Source organism: Hyla sarda, chromosome 4 (genome assembly GCF_029499605.1).
Source record: "Hyla sarda isolate aHylSar1 chromosome 4, aHylSar1.hap1, whole genome shotgun sequence".
NCBI classification, from domain to species: domain Eukaryota; kingdom Metazoa; phylum Chordata; class Amphibia; order Anura; family Hylidae; genus Hyla; species Hyla sarda.
In genome coordinates this window covers 418280385-418298269 of record NC_079192.1, presented here as the reverse complement: position 1 = coordinate 418298269, position 17885 = coordinate 418280385, and the positions used below count along the sequence as shown (strand labels likewise).

At 46.9% G+C, this 17885-nt stretch overlaps 1 protein-coding gene across 2 annotated transcripts in view; it reads right to left on the bottom strand.

The window, feature by feature from the left end:
- Nucleotides 1–17885, bottom strand: part of MICAL3 (microtubule associated monooxygenase, calponin and LIM domain containing 3) — a 147501-nt gene that overhangs the window by 5867 nt on the left and 123749 nt on the right. The window contains exons 35-38 of one of the 2 annotated variants that reach the window (XM_056517919.1): nucleotides 16246–16296; nucleotides 15887–15994; nucleotides 13705–13798; nucleotides 1613–1678 (exon numbers count right to left, since the gene is read on the bottom strand). In XM_056517919.1, the coding sequence (XP_056373894.1) occupies nucleotides 1613–1678; nucleotides 13705–13798; nucleotides 15887–15994; nucleotides 16246–16296 (319 nt within the window). The remainder of the gene's footprint in view (nucleotides 1–1612; nucleotides 1679–13704; nucleotides 13799–15886; nucleotides 15995–16245; nucleotides 16297–17885) is intronic. The other variant, XM_056517920.1, reaches the window with a different exon arrangement.

The following is a 17885-nucleotide window of genomic DNA, read 5'->3' as shown; positions in this document are numbered from 1 at the left end:
GGGGGGGGGTCATAGCGCTAATAGTGGGACAACCTCACGTTGGATTGAAGCCAATGGACCATCTAATGTGTATGGCGGCCTCTTCCCCCCGAAGGTAGATGTCAGAGGAGAGAAGGGTCAGGCAAACTTTTTCATAATTATATTTTCTACTAATTTGGCACATGCGTTGGCATTTATTTTTGGCAAACCCAACCCAGGAACTGCTTTAAATCAACCAAAAAAAATAATAAAATAAAATATTAAAGTACTAAAAAGTCTTAATAATAATAATTATAATTTTTTTTTTTTTTTTACCCCTTCGCGCCTTGGCCTACCTCATAGTTCAAACCTATTGGTCTGTGACAGGCCAATAGGAGCAATCGTAGCTGGCTGGGGACCTCTGTGATTGGGCCCTGGCCAACGTCAGGGATGCTCAGCTGTGCAGCACAGACCAAGTGAAACGTCACTGTGTGCTGCCGCGTAGGGACAGTTCACTATACAGGACGTACATGTACATCCTCTTGTGGGAGGGGGTTAAAACTTTGGGGGGGGGGGGGGGTCTGATTTTTAAATTTATTTTTAATTTAATTCTGGTGCAGGTAACGCAGAATTACGGTGCTCTGTCCCCGGCTTATGCGGCCTGAAACAGGAAGGACGGGCAAAGAAAATCCATCACACCCGACCTCTCTCTCCAGTGATATCACCTGCCATACGTCATGGACCGGTGGTTTCCAAACTGTGGCCCTCTGGTGCAAGACTACAACCCCCTGCATGCCTGGATAGCCAACGGCACACTGGTTGGGAAACACTACTCTAAGCCCTAGGGAAGGACAATGCTCCAGCCATGATTTTCTTAGAGGTTTCCTCCACTGGATGTTCTTCCTTTTCCGAAGTGCAGGAGGCTGTCCAGGCATGCTGGGAGTTGCAGTTTTCCAACAGCTGGAGGGCCTCAGTTTTGGAGAAGACTATCTAAACCTCCGGTGGCCACCCTTACAATTATACAAACTCTTTAACAAAGACCATAAAATGCTGATTGTCCACTAAAAGACACCGTTACCCACGGAGAGGAAAGTATCGCGGGGCTACGACAGCAACAAACAATGACTGGAAACGAGACAGTGCGACTACAGTGAAAACACGTCGAGACTACAAAACGGGAGCAGGACGTACCGACGAGCACCACAGTAGCCCATTAATGGAGTCATCCACTATTGACTATAAACCCTTTCTATTGGGGCCCCAATCTTGGCAGTAGGACAGGATAGGTCCTCCAAGGTAAAAGTCCGTATAACTGCGGATCCTGAGCAGAGTCCCCCCCTCCCCAACTCCAGACAAGCCCCCTGAGGAAGCACTGTGTCTTCTTTCCAGACACCAGAGGAAGCAGAGAAGGAGAGAAGTCCACGGCAAGAGAGACAACTATGGCACAGAGAAGCAGAGGGGCCACCAACCACCCAAGCAGATGATGGCGCATGTCTCGTTCTTGGACAATTTAGCCGGTCATGCAATGGTCGCACTAGCAATAGCCGAGCAGGAAACAGGCAATGGAAGGGGAAGATCAGGGGGCACTGGGTTCTTTTACACAGATGAGTTGGCGCACTCGGCGGGATGTGACAGGGAAGTAAAGCTACATTACCTTCGTGGACACAGCAAGGGCAGAAGGAGATAGGTCTGCGGCGTGGAGTCCCCGCAATGGGATCAACTTGAGAGAATGACATATGGGGGGGCAAATAGATGGTGGAGGCAGAAAGACAAAGCGGCAGTGAGGGGAAATGAGGAGGAAGGGGAGGAGGAGGGGGACGGACAAAACAGGGGAAAAAGCAGAAAGTACAAAGAAAGTGAGAGCAGGAAACAGCAAGAAGAAAACGTAGGACCCCAAACCAGGTTACAACATATGACCCCCGCAGGGGTGGGTGGGGGACAGATCTCCCTCTAGTTACCCCCCCCCCGTCACACATGATTAGGTCATTTCCTACATAGACGGATACAACTCGGCCATCTTGTCAAACAGCGACACTTACAGGCTGCAAAGTGCATGACAGACTGAACTAAACATCAATGTCGTAAAAAAGGTTGAGCTGAAGTTAACAGAACTTTAGGTAAAATAAAAAAAAATTTTAAAAAATTTTAATTAAAATTTTGAAATGACATTTAATTTTAGGAACATTTAGAATCGGATGTCTACAGTGGCTCCAGCAGTTCTAGAATCCCGTGTATGAAGCACCGTATTGTCCCCACCAGATGTACTCCAACATTATGGTATATCTGTTCTTCTAGACCAGTGTTTCCCAACCAGGGTGCCTCCAGCTGTTGCAAAATTACAACTCCCAGCTTTCCCGGACAGCCTCCAGCACTTAAGAAAGGAAAAACACCCAAGTTGAGGAAACCTGAAGGGAAACCATTGCTGGAGGATAAGCTCTTCCCTTGGGCTTAGAGCAGTGTTTCCCAACCAGGGGTTCCTCCAGCTGTTGCATAACTACAACTCCCAGCATGCCTGGACAGCCGTTGGCTGTCCGGGCATGCTGGGAGTTGTAGTTATGCAACAGCTGGAGGAACCCCTGGTTGGGAAACACCGACCTATTCCCCCTGGTGTATGAGAAAATTACCGCAGCTATATTCACTGCTGCAGAATTCGGCTACCTGCATTAGTCCTATAGTGAGTGACCACCGGCCCCCAACCCACCCAACCTTATACAATAACAGGCACAAGAGACCACCGATAAGTGTCCCAGTAGTCAGACCCCCCAACCCTTCAGGGGATTAATTATACACTTAAATAAACACAATGTCTGCAGTAAACTCCGGAGCTCCCCCTAGTGGTGGCTGCAGAAAACAGAATTTTAACACTTCAGTATTTCGAGCTCTGTATCACAACGATATTATGAAATTGCGGGAAACATATAGTTAATCCCCACAAGAGAAGAAACGTTTAATGTTATAGGGCGGGGCTTAATTTATATAAAAAACTCCTCATGCATCGGAAGGGCACCTGATAAGCCCAGGATATGTTATAGGCCGCTCTATATGGAGGTGACATACAGGCCACTTTATGGACATATCCTTGTCTCCCGCCCACATAAGGGAGCGCCACAGTAACAGGACACATGGCCCGCGAGATCACATTATGTAGTATCACATAGTAGGCTTAGATACACCAGCTAAGCAGACAGTATGACATGATAAGTTTAGATACACTGTGCAGCAGACAGTATCACAAATAGAGGGCTTACATACACCGGCTCTGCAAACAAGTGTAATATATGTTAGGCTTAGATACACCAGCTGAGTGGACAGTATTACATATGATAGGTTTAGATAGATAGTATCACACATGGGCTTAGATACAACAGTTTAGAAGATAGGTGTCATGTATGTAAGGCTTAGATACTCCAACTCAGCAGACAGTATGACATATGATAAGCTTAGATACAGAAAATATCAGACATAATGGACTTAGATACACCAATTCAGAACACTATCACATATGACATGCTTAGATACACTGCTCGGAAGATTATATCACAAATGATAGGCTTAAGACAGCTCAGTAGACAGTACCACACATGATGCTTAGATACACCAGCTCAGCAGGCAGTGTCACACATAATATGATTTGGAACAAAGACTGTATCACACATGTTAGGCTTAGATACATGACAGTAGTAAATACAGATGTTTAGATACATTGATCAACCACTAAAATATGAGCGGACTCCGCAACATCAATTGGAAAAGGGGTGCTGCTATGCGTATCAAATGTAACACAATATCCAAAAAGAAAAAGAAACACGCAAAACAGCGCGCACCCGTAAATATCAAAATGTTCTCTTTATTAATACATAGATCAAAAGGACAGACAGGATTATTAAAAACATTTAAAAAAAGGCCAAAAGCAGCCAAAGTACATAACAGGGTGAGCCCCCTCACTTCCTCAGGAAGTTGCCGACGGGCAACGGAACGCGTGGGGTCTTGAGGGGGGCACTTGCCTGGTAACTCCTCCATTAAGCGTCCTGTGTCATTTCACAATATCTTTGCTACATGAGAATACAGGTTGTATATGGGCTGTTGAGATGTATATAGTACTATGTGGCAGCTTATGTGTATATCATAGTGACGTTATTGATGTATTATAATAGGCAGGTGCCCTGGGTGGGGTTCCCTTGTTGAGGGGGCTCACCCTGTTTTGTGCTTTGGCTGCTTTTGGCCTGTTTTAAATGTTTTTAATAATCCTGTCTGTCCTTTTGATCTATGTATTAATAAAGAGAACATTTTGATATTTACGGGTGTGCGCTGTTTTGCGTGTTTCTTTTTGGATATTAGATACATTGATCACACATGATCGGCTTAGAAACACTACTCTGCAGACAGTATCACACATGATTGGCTTAGATACATGGCTCAACAGACAGTATCACATATGATGGGCTTAGATACACCGCCTCAGCAGACAGTTTCACGCATGATAAGCTTAGATACACAGGCTTGGCATATACTGTTTCCTGTAACAGAACATTACACAATATAGCAGGTTATTATACCGTATTAATGTTGTTTTGCTACAGTTTCTTCTTGTTGTTTCAGGATTTAGGAGTCGGGAAGGGAAGTTTTGGGAGCCAGGAGGTGTAACAGGTGGGGTACGGGGTGCAGGTTAGTATTGGGGGTGATTTGGGCATACATACCACCCAGGTGCAAATCGATGAGGTCACTGTAATAAGACTCTCCCCAATAGTCTACAATAAGGAATTGTGAAGAGAGTTATTGCATTGACAACAGAAAAAGCGAGAGACAGAGAGAGAGACAGAGAAAGTACCAGGAGATGAAAGGGTTAATGATAGACAAGATGGGGGGAGAAAAGCGAAACATATGTGGGGAGCAAAGATGGCGGCTGGGGGTGGGGTTAAAGAAAGCAAGGACGGCGGTGTACAAGGTAGAGGCAATAGGATGGAGGTTTAGGATAAGGTTGGTGAGGTCTGGGATGGAGGTTTAGGGTGAGGTCAGGGATGGAGGTTTAGGGTGAGGTCAGGGACGGAGGTTTAGGATAAGGCTGATGAGGTCAGGGATGGAGGTTTAGGATAAGGTTGGTAAGGTCAGGGATGGAGGTTTAGGGTAAGTTGGTTGAGGTCAGGATGGAGGTTTAGAGTAATGTTGGTGAGGTCAGGGACGGAGGTTTAGGGTAAGGTTGGTGAGGTCAGGGATGGAGGTTTAGGGTAAGGTTGGCGAGGTCAAGAATGGAGGTGTTAGGTAAGGTTGGTGAGGTCAGGGATGGAGATTTAGGGTAAGGTTGTTGAGGATGGGATGGAGATTTAAGGTAAGGTTGTTGAGGATGGGATAGAGGTTTAGCGTAAGGTTGGTGAGGTCAGGGATGGAGGTTTAGGGTAAGGTTGTTGAGGATGGGATGGAGGTTTAGGGTGAGGTCAGGGACGGAGGTTTAGGGTAAGTTGGTGAGGTCAGGATGGAGGTTTAGAGTAATGTTGGTGAGGTCAGAGACAGAGGTTTAGGGTAAGGTTGGTGAGGTCAGGGATGGAGGTTTAGGGTAAGGTTGGTGAGGTCAGGGATGGAGGTTTAGGGTAAGGTTGGTGAGGTCAGGGATGGAGGTTTAGGCTAAGGTTGGCGAGGTCAAGAATGGAGGTTTTAGGTAAGGTTGGTGAGGTCAGGGATGGAGGTTTAAGGTAAGGTTGGTGAGGTCAGGGATGGAGGTTTAAGGTAAGGTTGTTGAGGATGGGATAGAGGTTTAGGGTAAGGTTGTTGAGGTCAGGGATGGAGGTTTAGGGTAAGGTTGGTGAGGTGAGGGATGGAGGTTTAGGGTAAGGTTGTTGAGGATGGGATGGAGGTTTAGGGTAAGGTTGGTGAGGACAGGAATGGAGGTTTAGGGTAAGGTTGGTGAGGTCAGGAATGGAGCTTTTAGGTAAGGTTGGTGAGGTCAGGTTAGTATTGGGGGTGATTTGGGCATAGGGTAAGGTTGGTGAGGTCAGGGACGGAGGTTTAGGGTAAGGTTGTTGAGGATGGGATGGAGATTTAGGGTAAGGTTGGTGAGGTCAGGGATGGAGGTTTAGGGTAAGGTTGGTGAGGTCAGGGATAGAGGTTTAGGGTGAACCAGGGACTAGGTTTCTGGTTATTGAGTGACACACAGAGCAATAGCTGACATCAGAAGTCTGGGCCCCTGAAGGACTTACAGGGACCCCAGGAGAGCAGTGTGAGCGGAGGCTGAGGAGATGGAAGTGATGAAGAGGCAGCAAGAGAAGAACAGGCAGAGGACATCTTCATGCAACACATTGTGCAGACAGTACAGATGGAAACACTGCAGCGGGGGAGGCGTCACCAGGTGGGGGCGCTCCTATCAGGTCCAGCAGAATTGTAAATACAGCTCTGGATGTACCTGATATATCTCAGGGTGAGTACAGGATATATCTTCACATATTTGTTAAGGATCAGTTCCATAGTTTATCTTTAAAGCATCTTAAGCTAAATCTTCTGAACACCAAGCTCCAAACCCTCTGCCTAGACTTCATGATATGTTACTGCCTGCTGCCACCACTAGAGGGAGCTCACAGGCTACAGACGCATACAGCGATCATTATCATCAATCAGGAAGAGAAGAGGAGGGTTTGGAGCTTGTATCAGATCTGGAGCAGAAAATGTCTACATTAGTCATGTGATCAGTCAGGTTACACATAAAGGAGAATCTAAGAACAAAAAACAAGAAAATAAAATCACACGGACGGGAAATTAGCAGCGATTAATTACACACTTTCCCAGAAGGGGGCGATCCTGCCAAGAGGGCGGAGCTGTAGGAGGCAACAAATGACTGCACTCCATATTCAGCTGTACAGGCGTCATGCACTGCACCACATGCTGAGGACATTGGGGCAGCCTGGTGTCCCAGTGGTTAGCACTGTTCTTACAGTGTGTTCTCCTGTGTTTTGGAGGTGACTGAGCTGATATCTTTACAAAGCGCGCTGTCCAAGCTTACATGTTGTGTATAAACGCAAGAAGAGCTTCCATCTTAAGAGTGGGTTAACGTGGGCACAAAATGAACTGTGCCAGTCATCTGGGCTCTGCTAATACAGTCTGCCCCGGGCAGAGTGTCAATTCCACTGCATATCATTGACTGCATTATATCGCTGTGACCAGAATTATATGCACATAGCATCTAGGGGGTAAAAGCATGTGTTCAAAGTTATCTGATTGCACCATCTAGGGGGTTAAATAGCTATGATTAGTTATCTGACCGCAGCATCTAGGGGGTTGAACAGCTGTGATCAGTTATCTGACAGCAGCATCTAGGGGGTTAAATAGCCATGATTAGTTATTTTACAATGCTGCATCTAGCAGATTAAACAGCCATGATCAGAGTGATCTGACAGCAGCATCTAAGGGGTTAAACAGCCATATTCAGAGTTACCTGACTGCAGCATCTATTGGGTTAAATAGCCGATACCAGTTATCTGACCACGGCATCTAGCAGGTTAGACAGCCCTGATCAAAGTTATCTGATCACAGCATCTAGAGGGTTAAACAGCCGGAATTAGAGTGTTCTAACCGCAGCATCTAGTAGGTTGAGCAGCCCGAATCAGAGAGTTACCTGACCATGGCATCAAGAAGGTTAAACAGTCGGAATCAGAGTGATCTGACCACAGCATCCAGGGGGTTAAACAGTCAGAATCAGAGTGATCTGACTGCAGCATCTAGGGGGTTAAATAGCCTGGATCAGAATGATCTGACTGCAGCTTCTAGATGGTTAAACAGTCGGAATCAGAGTAATCTGACCGCAGCATCTAGAGGGTTAAACAGCCTGGATCAGATTGATCTGACCGCAGCATCTAAGGGGTTAAACAGCATTGATCAGAGTCATCCCTCAGTATCAGACGCTGTTAATAGTAACAAGTGTGTATTGTGCCCACTCTTATAATTTATTGCTACCATCATGACGTAATAAAACATCAGGAGGCATGAAGGGGTTACAGAGGGTCCTCTCAGCTGTTCTCATGCAGGAATCCATTCATTCCAACTGCAGGGGCAGGACAATAAGAACAGCTGAATGTGACCCAGTGAGGTGTAAGTGCTGCAGCGCCACCTGGGGGCAGGACAATAAGAACAGCTGAATGTGACCCAGTGAGGTGTAAGTGCTGCAGCGCCACCTGGGGGCAGGACAATAAGAACAGCTGAATGTGAGCCAGTGAGGTGTAAGTGCTGCAGCGCCACCTGGGGGCAGGACAATAAGAACAGCTGAATGTGACCCAGTGAGGTGTAAGTGCTGCAGCGCCACCTGGGGGCAGGACAATAAGAACAGCTGAATGTGACCCAGTGAGGTGTAAGTGCTGCAGCGCCACCTGGGGGCAGGACAATAAGAACAGCTGAATGTGACCCAGTGAGGTGTAAGTGCTGCAGCGCCACCTGGGGGCAGGACAATAAGAACAGCTGAATGTGACCCAGTGAGGTGTAAGTGCTGCAGCGCCACCTGGGGGCAGGACAATAAGAACAGCTGAATGTGACCCAGTGAGGTGTAAGTGCTGCAGCGCCACCTGGGGGCAGGACAATAAGAACAGCTGAATGTGACCCAGTGAGGTGTAAGTGCTGCAGCGCCACCTGGGGGCAGGACAATAAGAACAGCTGAATGTGACCTAGTGAGGTGTAAGTGCTGCAGCGCCACCTGGGGGCAGGACAATAAGAACAGCTGAATGTGACCCAGTGAGGTGTAAGTTCTGCAGCGCCACCTGGGGGCAGGACAATAAGAACAGCTGAATGTGACCCAGTGAGGTGTAAGTGCTGCAGCGCCACCTGGGGGCAGGACAATAAGAACAGCTGAATGTGACCCAGTGAGGTGTAAGTGCTGCAGCGCCACCTGGGGGCAGGACAATAAGAACAGCTGAATGTGACCCAGTGAGGTGTAAGTGCTGCAGCGCCACCTGGGGGCAGGACAATAAGAACAGCTGAATGTGACCCAGTGAGGTGTAAGTGCTGCAGCGCCACCTGGGGGCAGGACAATAAGAACAGCTGAATGTGACCCAGTGAGGTGTAAGTGCTGCAGCGCCACCTGGGGGCAGGACAATAAGAACAGCTGAATGTGACCTAGTGAGGTGTAAGTGCTGCAGCGCCACCTGGGGGCAGGACAATAAGAACAGCTGAATGTGACCTAGTGAGGTGTAAGTGCTGCAGCGCCACCTGGGGGCAGGACAATAAGAACAGCTGAATGTGACCCAGTGAGGTGTAAGTGCTGCAACGCCACCTGGGGGCAGGACAATAAGAACAGCTGAATGTGACCTAGTGAGGTGTAAGTGCTGCAGCGCCACCTGGGGGCAGGACAATAAGAACAGCTGAATGTGACCCAGTGAGGTGTAAGTGCTGCAGCGCCACCTGGGGGCAGGACAATAAGAACAGCTGAATGTGACCTAGTGAGGTGTAAGTGCTGCAGCGCCACCTGGGGGCAGGACAATAAGAACAGCTGAATGTGACCTAGTGAGGTGTAAGTGCTGCAGCGCCACCTGGGGGCAGGACAATAAGAACAGCTGAATGTGAGCCAGTGAGGTGTAAGTGCTGCAGCGCCACCTGGGGGCAGGCCTGTGCTCCTGCAGCCTCCATTGTGAAACCTGAAGGTGATGTTGGTATTAGGCAGCGCACATTAGGCAAGACAAACAGTATAATGATTCACCGGATTATCTTTAGGTAAGAAAGTATTTGCCCCCCCCCCCCCCCTTTGGTAAAGCCAGTTAATTGGGACATATTAGCCCCTCGTGCCCCCAGGACATGACCGGTTGGCAGGGAGGTGATAGGTCGCCATTTGGTATAATGGAGGACTATCCTGGAGACTTTCCTAGCCTGGTGTTCACACCTGGGATTCTGAGAACTGAGGAGAGTGAATACAATAATAATACACAACATAAAACATAAACCCAAAAGTTCAGGGGCCCCCGAGAACAGGGGTCAGAGGAAGGACGGGGGCCCCAAACATGACAGAATACTGCAGGAAAGGGACGAGTTAGTATACACCCTATATCTACCATTGCAACACCGCACACTCACTGTAGAGTCATTATACACAATGTACACCGCACACTCACTGTAGAGTCATTATACACAATGTACACCGCACACTCACTGTAGAGTCATTATACACAATGTACACCGCACACTCACTGTAGTCATTATATACAATGTACACCGCACACTCACTGTAGAGTCATTATACACAATGTACACTGCACACTCACTGTAGAGTCATTATACACAATGTACACTGCACACTCACTGTAGAGTCATTATACACAATGTACACCGCACACTCACTGTAGAGTCATACACAATGTACACTGCACACTCACTGTAGAGTCATTATACACAATGTACACCGCACACTCACTGTAGAGTCATTATACACAATGTACACCGCACACTCACTGTAGAGTCATTATACACAATGTACACCGCACACTCACTGTAGAGTCATTATACACAATGTACACCGCACACTCACTGTAGAGTCATTATACACAATGTACACCGCACACTCACTGTAGAGTCATTATACACAATGTACACCGCACACTCACTGTAGAGTCATTATACACAATGTACACCGCACACTCACTGTAGAGTCATTATACACAATGTACACCGCACACTCACTGTAGAGTCATTATACACAATGTACACCGCACACTCACTGTAGAGTCATTATACACAATGTACACCGCACACTCACTGTAGTCATTATACACAATGTACACCGCACACTCACTGTAGTCATTATACACAATGTACACCGCACACTCACTGTAGAGTCATTATACACAGTGTACACCGCACACTCACTGTAGAGTCATTATACACAATGTACACCGCACACTCACTGTAGAGTCATTATACACAATGTACACCGCACACTCACTGTAGAGTCATTATACACAATGTACACCGCACACTCACTGTAGAGTCATTATACACAATGTACACCGCACACTCACTGTAGAGTCATTATACACAATGTACACCGCACACTCACTGTAGAGTCATTATACACAATGTACACCGCACACTCACTGTAGAGTCATTATACACAATGTACACTGCACACTCACTGTAGAGTCATTATACACAATGTACACTGCACACTCACTGTAGAGTCATACACAATGTACACCGCACACTCACTGTAGAGTCATTATACACAATGTACACCGCACACTCACTGTAGAGTCATTATACACAATGTACACCGCACACTCACTGTAGAGTCATTATACACAATGTACACCGCACACTCACTGTAGAGTCATTATACACAATGTACACCGCACACTCACTGTAGAGTCATTATACACAATGTACACCGCACACTCACTGTAGAGTCATTATACACAATGTACACCGCACACTCACTGTAGAGTCATTATACACAATGTACACCGCACACTCACTGTAGAGTCATTATACACAATGTACACCGCACACTCACTGTAGAGTCATACACAATGTACACCGCACACTCACTGTAGAGTCATTATACACAATGTACACCGCACACTCACTGTAGAGTCATTATACACAATGTACACCGCACACTCACTGTAGAGTGATTATATACAATGTACACCGCACACTCACTGTAGAGTGATTATATACAATGTACACCGCACACTCACTGTAGAGTCATTATACACAATGTACACCGCACACTCACTGTAGAGTCATTATATACAATGTACACCGCACACTCACTGTAGAGTCATACACAATGTACACCGCACACTCACTGTAGAGTCATACACAATGTACACCGCACACTCACTGTAGAGTCATACACAATGTACACTGCACACTCACTGTAGAGTCATTATACACAATGTACACCGCACACTCACTGTAGAGTCATTATACACAATGTACACCGCACACTCACTGTAGAGTCATTATACACAATGTACACCGCACACTCACTGTAGTCATTATACACAATGTACACCGCACACTCACTGTAGAGTCATTATACACAATGTACACCGCACACTCACTGTAGAGTCATACACAATGTACACCGCACACTCACTGTAGAGTCATTATACACAATGTACACCGCACACTCACTGTAGAGTCATTATACACAATGTACACCGCACACTCACTGTAGAGTCATTATACACAATGTACACCGCACACTCACTGTAGAGTCATTATACACAATGTACACCGCACACTCACTGTAGAGTCATTATACACAATGTACACCGCACACTCACTGTAGAGTCATTATACACAATGTACACTGCACACTCACTGTAGAGTCATTATACACAATGTACACCGCACACTCACTGTAGAGTCATTATACACAATGTACACCGCACACTCACTGTAGTCATTATACACAATGTACACCGCACACTCACTGTAGAGTCATTATACACAATGTACACCGCACACTCACTGTAGAGTCATTATATACAATGTACACCGCACACTCACTATAGAGTCATTATACATAATGTACACTGCACACTCACTGTAGAGTCATTATACACAATGTACACCGCACACTCACTGTAGTCATTATACACAATGTACACCGCACACTCACTGTAGTCATTATACACAATGTACACTGCACACTCACTGTAGAGTCATTATACACAATGTACACCGCACACTCACTGTAGAGTCATTATACACAATGTACACCGCACACTCACTGTAGAGTCATTATACACAATGTACACCGCACACTCACTGTAGTCATTATACACAATGTACACCGCACACTCACTGTAGAGTCATACACAATGTACACCGCACACTCACTGTAGTCATTATACACAATGTACACCGCACACTCACTGTAGAGTCATTATACACAATGTACACCGCACACTCACTGTAGTCATTATACACAATGTACACCGCACACTCACTGTAGAGTCATTATACACAATGTACACCGCACACTCACTGTAGAGTCATACACAATGTACACCGCACACTCACTGTAGAGTCATTATACACAATGTACACCGCACACTCACTGTAGTCATTATACACAATGTACACCGCACACTCACTGTAGTCATTATACACAATGTACACCGCACACTCACTGTAGAGTCATTATACACAATGTACACCGCACACTCACTGTAGAGTCATACACAATGTACACCGCACACTCACTGTAGAGTCATTATACACAATGTACACCGCACACTCACTGTAGTCATTATACACAATGTACACCGCACACTCACTGTAGAGTCATACATAATGTACACTGCACACTCACTGTAGAGTCATTATACACAGTGTACACCGCACACTCACTGTAGAGTCATTATACACAATGTACACCGCACACTCACTGTAGAGTCATACACAATGTACACCGCACACTCACTGTAGAGTCATTATACACAATGTACACCGCACACTCACTGTAGAGTCATTATACACAATGTACACCGCACACTCACTGTAGTCATTTTACACAATGTACACTGCACACTCACTGTAGAGTCATTATACACAATGTACACCGCACACTCACTGTAGAGTCATTATACACAATGTACACCGCACACTCACTGTAGAGTCATTATACACAATGTACACCGCACACTCACTGTAGAGTCATTATACACAATGTACACCGCACACTCACTGTAGAGTCATACATAATGTACGCTCGATGCTGCAGTGTCGGACACTTCTCTAGTCACATCAGATGTAATATATATGGGAGATTACCAGCTTCTCCGCGCAGCGCCTTCTCAACCGCGACGCCCCTCTCCTCCAGCTGACGCTGCTTCTCCTCCACTTGTTCCAGTTGACGCTGAATTATCTGCAGGACGATAGAACGTTATCAGGGATATGGGGGGAATCTGCTCTGACCCAATACTTCTCAAAGCTGAGGGTTTGTGACAATGTCATTGGACAGACAATCTAAACTAAATGAGTAGGAGTCCAGGCTGTTCTATAACGTATCAGTGCAGGCTGTTCTAGATTTGTTACATTGTATCAGTGCAGGAGTCCAGGCTGTTCTAGATTGGATACATTGTATCAGTGCAGTAGTCCAGGCAGTAATTCTAGATTGGATACATTGTATCAGTGCCGTAGTTCAGGATATTAAAGGGGTATTCTGATGAAAAACAATTTTTCTCATATCAACTGGCTCCAGAAAGTTAAAAAATGTTAATCCTTTCAGTAGTTAGCTGCTGCTGAAGTGGGGATGTTCTTTTTTTGTCCGACCACAGTGCTCTCTGCTGACACCTCTGTCCATGTCAGGAACTGTCCAGAGAAGGTGCAAATCCCCATAGCAAACCTCTCCTGCTCTGGACAGTTCCGGAGACAGACAGAGATGTCAGCAGAGAGCACTGTGGTCAGACACAAAAGAACAACTCAACTTCAGCAGCTGATAAGTACTGGTAGGATTAAGATTTTTTTTAATAGAAGCAATTTACACATCTGTTTAACTTTCCTAGCCAGTTGATATGAAAAAAAATAAAAATAAAGTTTATTTTTTTACAGGAATACCCCTTTAAATCATGGTAAATCAGCAGAAATGTAATTGGGGCCATTGAAATAAATGGGGCTGCTGTTGTATGTCACAGTAGTGCTGGGCGGTATGGCCTAAAATGAATATCACAGTATTTTTTTTTATTATCGCGGTATCACGGTATTACCGCTTGTCCCCCCCCCCCCCACCACCACCACCACCACACCCTGCGAGCAGGGTCCCTGTGCCCACTAGCGGTGTCAAATGTGCCCCCAGCGAGCGCAATCGCTACCATCACCTCTAGCGGGGTCCCTGTGCCCACTAGCGGTGTCACAAGAATGCCGAGCACGGCTCTGTTCCCCATCCCTGTCAGCTCTCAGGGTACGGGAACAGATTTAAAAGCCTCGCGCGCAGCTAACGTAGTACTGCGCATGCGCAGTACTACGCAAATAGCGTGGGGCTAACGCTAGGCTCCTAGTGCTGCCTACGTTAGCCCTACGCTATTTGCGTAGTGCTGCGCCTGCGCAGTACTACGTTAGCCGCGCGCGAGGCTTTTAAATTTGTTCCGGTACCCTGAGAGCTGACAGGGATGGGGAACAGAGCCACGCTCGGCATTCTTGTGACACCGCTAGTGGGCACAGGGACCCCGCTAGCGGTGATGGTAGCGAACACGCTTGCGGGAGGCATTCTTGTGACACCGCTAGTGGGCACATGGATCCCGCTATCGGTGGGGATTGATCGTGCTCGCGAGGACACTGGCTGACAGGCGCAGCGGGGGGGACACAGTAAATGGATTAGCTTCTGTGGCGCCGCGCTGGGCTCTACAATTCATCCGGAGGGTGGGGGGAGGGGCCCGACCGGTATAGCGGTATGGGCAAAGATCCATACATGGGGGAGAAAAAAAACGGTATCCGGTTCATACTGCTATACCGCCCAGCACTATGTCACAGTATACGGTATAACAAAGGAATGTCCAGCGCCAAGTGCGGTAAAACGACAGTTACTTTATTGTAGGATCAGCGGATACAAACTTGCATCAGGCAGGAGCCAACGCGTTTCGGACCGTTACAGGTCCTTAGTCATGGCATGACTAAGGACCTGTAACAGTCTGAAACGCGTTGGCTCCTGCCTGATGCAAGTTTGTATCCGCTGATCCTACAATAAAGTACCTGTCGTTTTACCGCACTTGGCGCTGGACATTCCTTTGTTATACCATTGATCCGGTCCGGGAATGCTGCTGGCTAGCCCGTGCGCTGGTGCTGGAAACACGAGGGAGAGAGCTGTCCCCACACAGTGTTGCTTCTCAGTCTATGCCACAGTCTCGGTTGGAATCCTGTTCTGTACGATCTGAGTGCAGTTTGAGCCCTGACTAACACAGACCCCTGCACTTTATGAATGTATTCTGGTGGGTCTCCTTTAGGGGGCGTCACCTACCTGAGCCCGATGCAGTCTCTTCAGCTCCTCCTGCTTGGCCTGCCTCCGGGCGGCCTTTTGTACCCTCTTGGTGAGTTTGGCGCTCAGCTCCTCATCCGTGTAGGTTTTCTGAAGGAAGGAAAAGACGTGAGAGACAAGAAACACATGGAGGCGGCTGCAACAGCCGACACCCCCCCAACTACTCCGCACCCACCGGCCCCTCTATAATGGCCGCCTCAGTGTCTACATCATACACCACTAGTGGGATGGTAAACACCAACATGCAAGAATAAAAGGGGGAGATGTGAGGGACAGGATTAACCAGTTAGGGGAAGAGAGGAGACAGAACGGACAAATGAGCAGCGTAATGATGTCACTACCTTTGATGAATACGATCGTCTGAACGCCAGAGCGTGGGGGACATAGACCGACTGACACAACACAAACCGCAGGGGGGGGGGAAACCAAGCAAATTAATCAAGTTAAAGCAAATGAAAATTAATCCAGAAAACAATAATTAAACAATAATGATGTGAAAATTAAAAAAACACAAAACATCAGCAAAAAAACATCAGGGCTCATTGTCTGCCGAGGAGCGATACAGAGGATTATGGGAAAGCTGGATAACCTTCAATATGGCCGCCATTATGGATCAGTGTGTAGTTATGCAGCAATACAGGAGCAGGGGCTGTATCACTGTATAACCAGGCAGATTGGGCGTTCTGTAGTCTGGGAAAGCTGGGTGACCCCCATATTAAAGCTGTCTGGTGACTTGGGCTTTAGGAAACATGGACACAATGGTGGTAAGTGGGTCACCCAACTTTGCCAGAAGCAGATGCAGCAAAGAGAGACAAGACGAATGAGAAGAATTTCCCACAGATTGAAGTGGACGAATCCAGGACTAGGTTACTATTACGGTATAGCTCTTATATATAGTTCTTCATCAGTTGCAAAAACTACAACTCCCAGCATGCCTGAACGACTATTAGCTGCCCCTGCATGGAGAGTTGAAGTTTAACAAGAATATATCACAGTGTTTCAGAACCAGGGTGCCTCCAGCTGTTGCAAAACTACAACTCCCAGACAGCCTTTGGCTGTCCGGGAAGGCTGGAGGCACCCTGGTTCGGAAACACTGATATATCATATGCAAAGAAAGTAAAATATAATCCACAACGACTCCCCAGCAGAACACGAGCTTAAAAGGAGACCTGTCAGGTCCCTAGAGTTTGAAAGGAGACCTGTCCGGTCCCTAAAGCTTAAAAGGAGACCTGTCAGGTCCCTAAAGCTCAAAAGGAGACCTGTCAGGTCCCTAAAGCTCAGAAGGAGACCTGTCAGGTCCCTAAAGCTCAAAAGGAGACCTGTCAGGTCCCTAAAGCTTAAAAGGAGACCTGCCAGGTCCCCAGAGCTTAAAAGGAGACCTGTCAGATGCCTAAAGCTTAAAAGGAGACCTGTCAGATGCCTAAAGCTTAAAAGGAGACCTGTCAGATCCCTAGAGCTTAAAAGGAGACCTGTCAGATCCCTAGAGCTTAAAAGGAGACCTGTCAGATCCCTAAAGCTTAAAAGGAGACCTGTCAGATCCCTAGAGCTTAAAAGGAGACCTGTCAGATGCCTAAAGCTTAAAAGGAGACGTGTCAGATCCCTAAAGCTTAAAAGGAGACGTGTCAGGTCCCTAGAGCTTAAAAGGAGACCTGTCAGATCCCTAAAGCTTAAAAGGAGACCTGTCAGATCCCTAAAGCTTAAAAGGAGACCTGTCAGGTCCCTAGAGCTTAAAAGGAGACGTGTCAGATCCCTAAAGCTTAAAAGGAGACCTGTCAGATCCCTAAAGCTTAAAAGGAGACGTGTCAGGTCCCTAGAGCTTAAAAGGAGACCTGTCAGATCCCTAAAGCTTAAAAGGAGACCTGTCAGGTCCCTAGAGCTTAAAAGGAGACCTGTCAGCTCCCTAGAGCTTAAAAGGAGACCTGTCAGATCCCTAAAGCTTAAAAGGAGACCTGTCAGATCCCTAAAGCTTAAAAGGAGACGT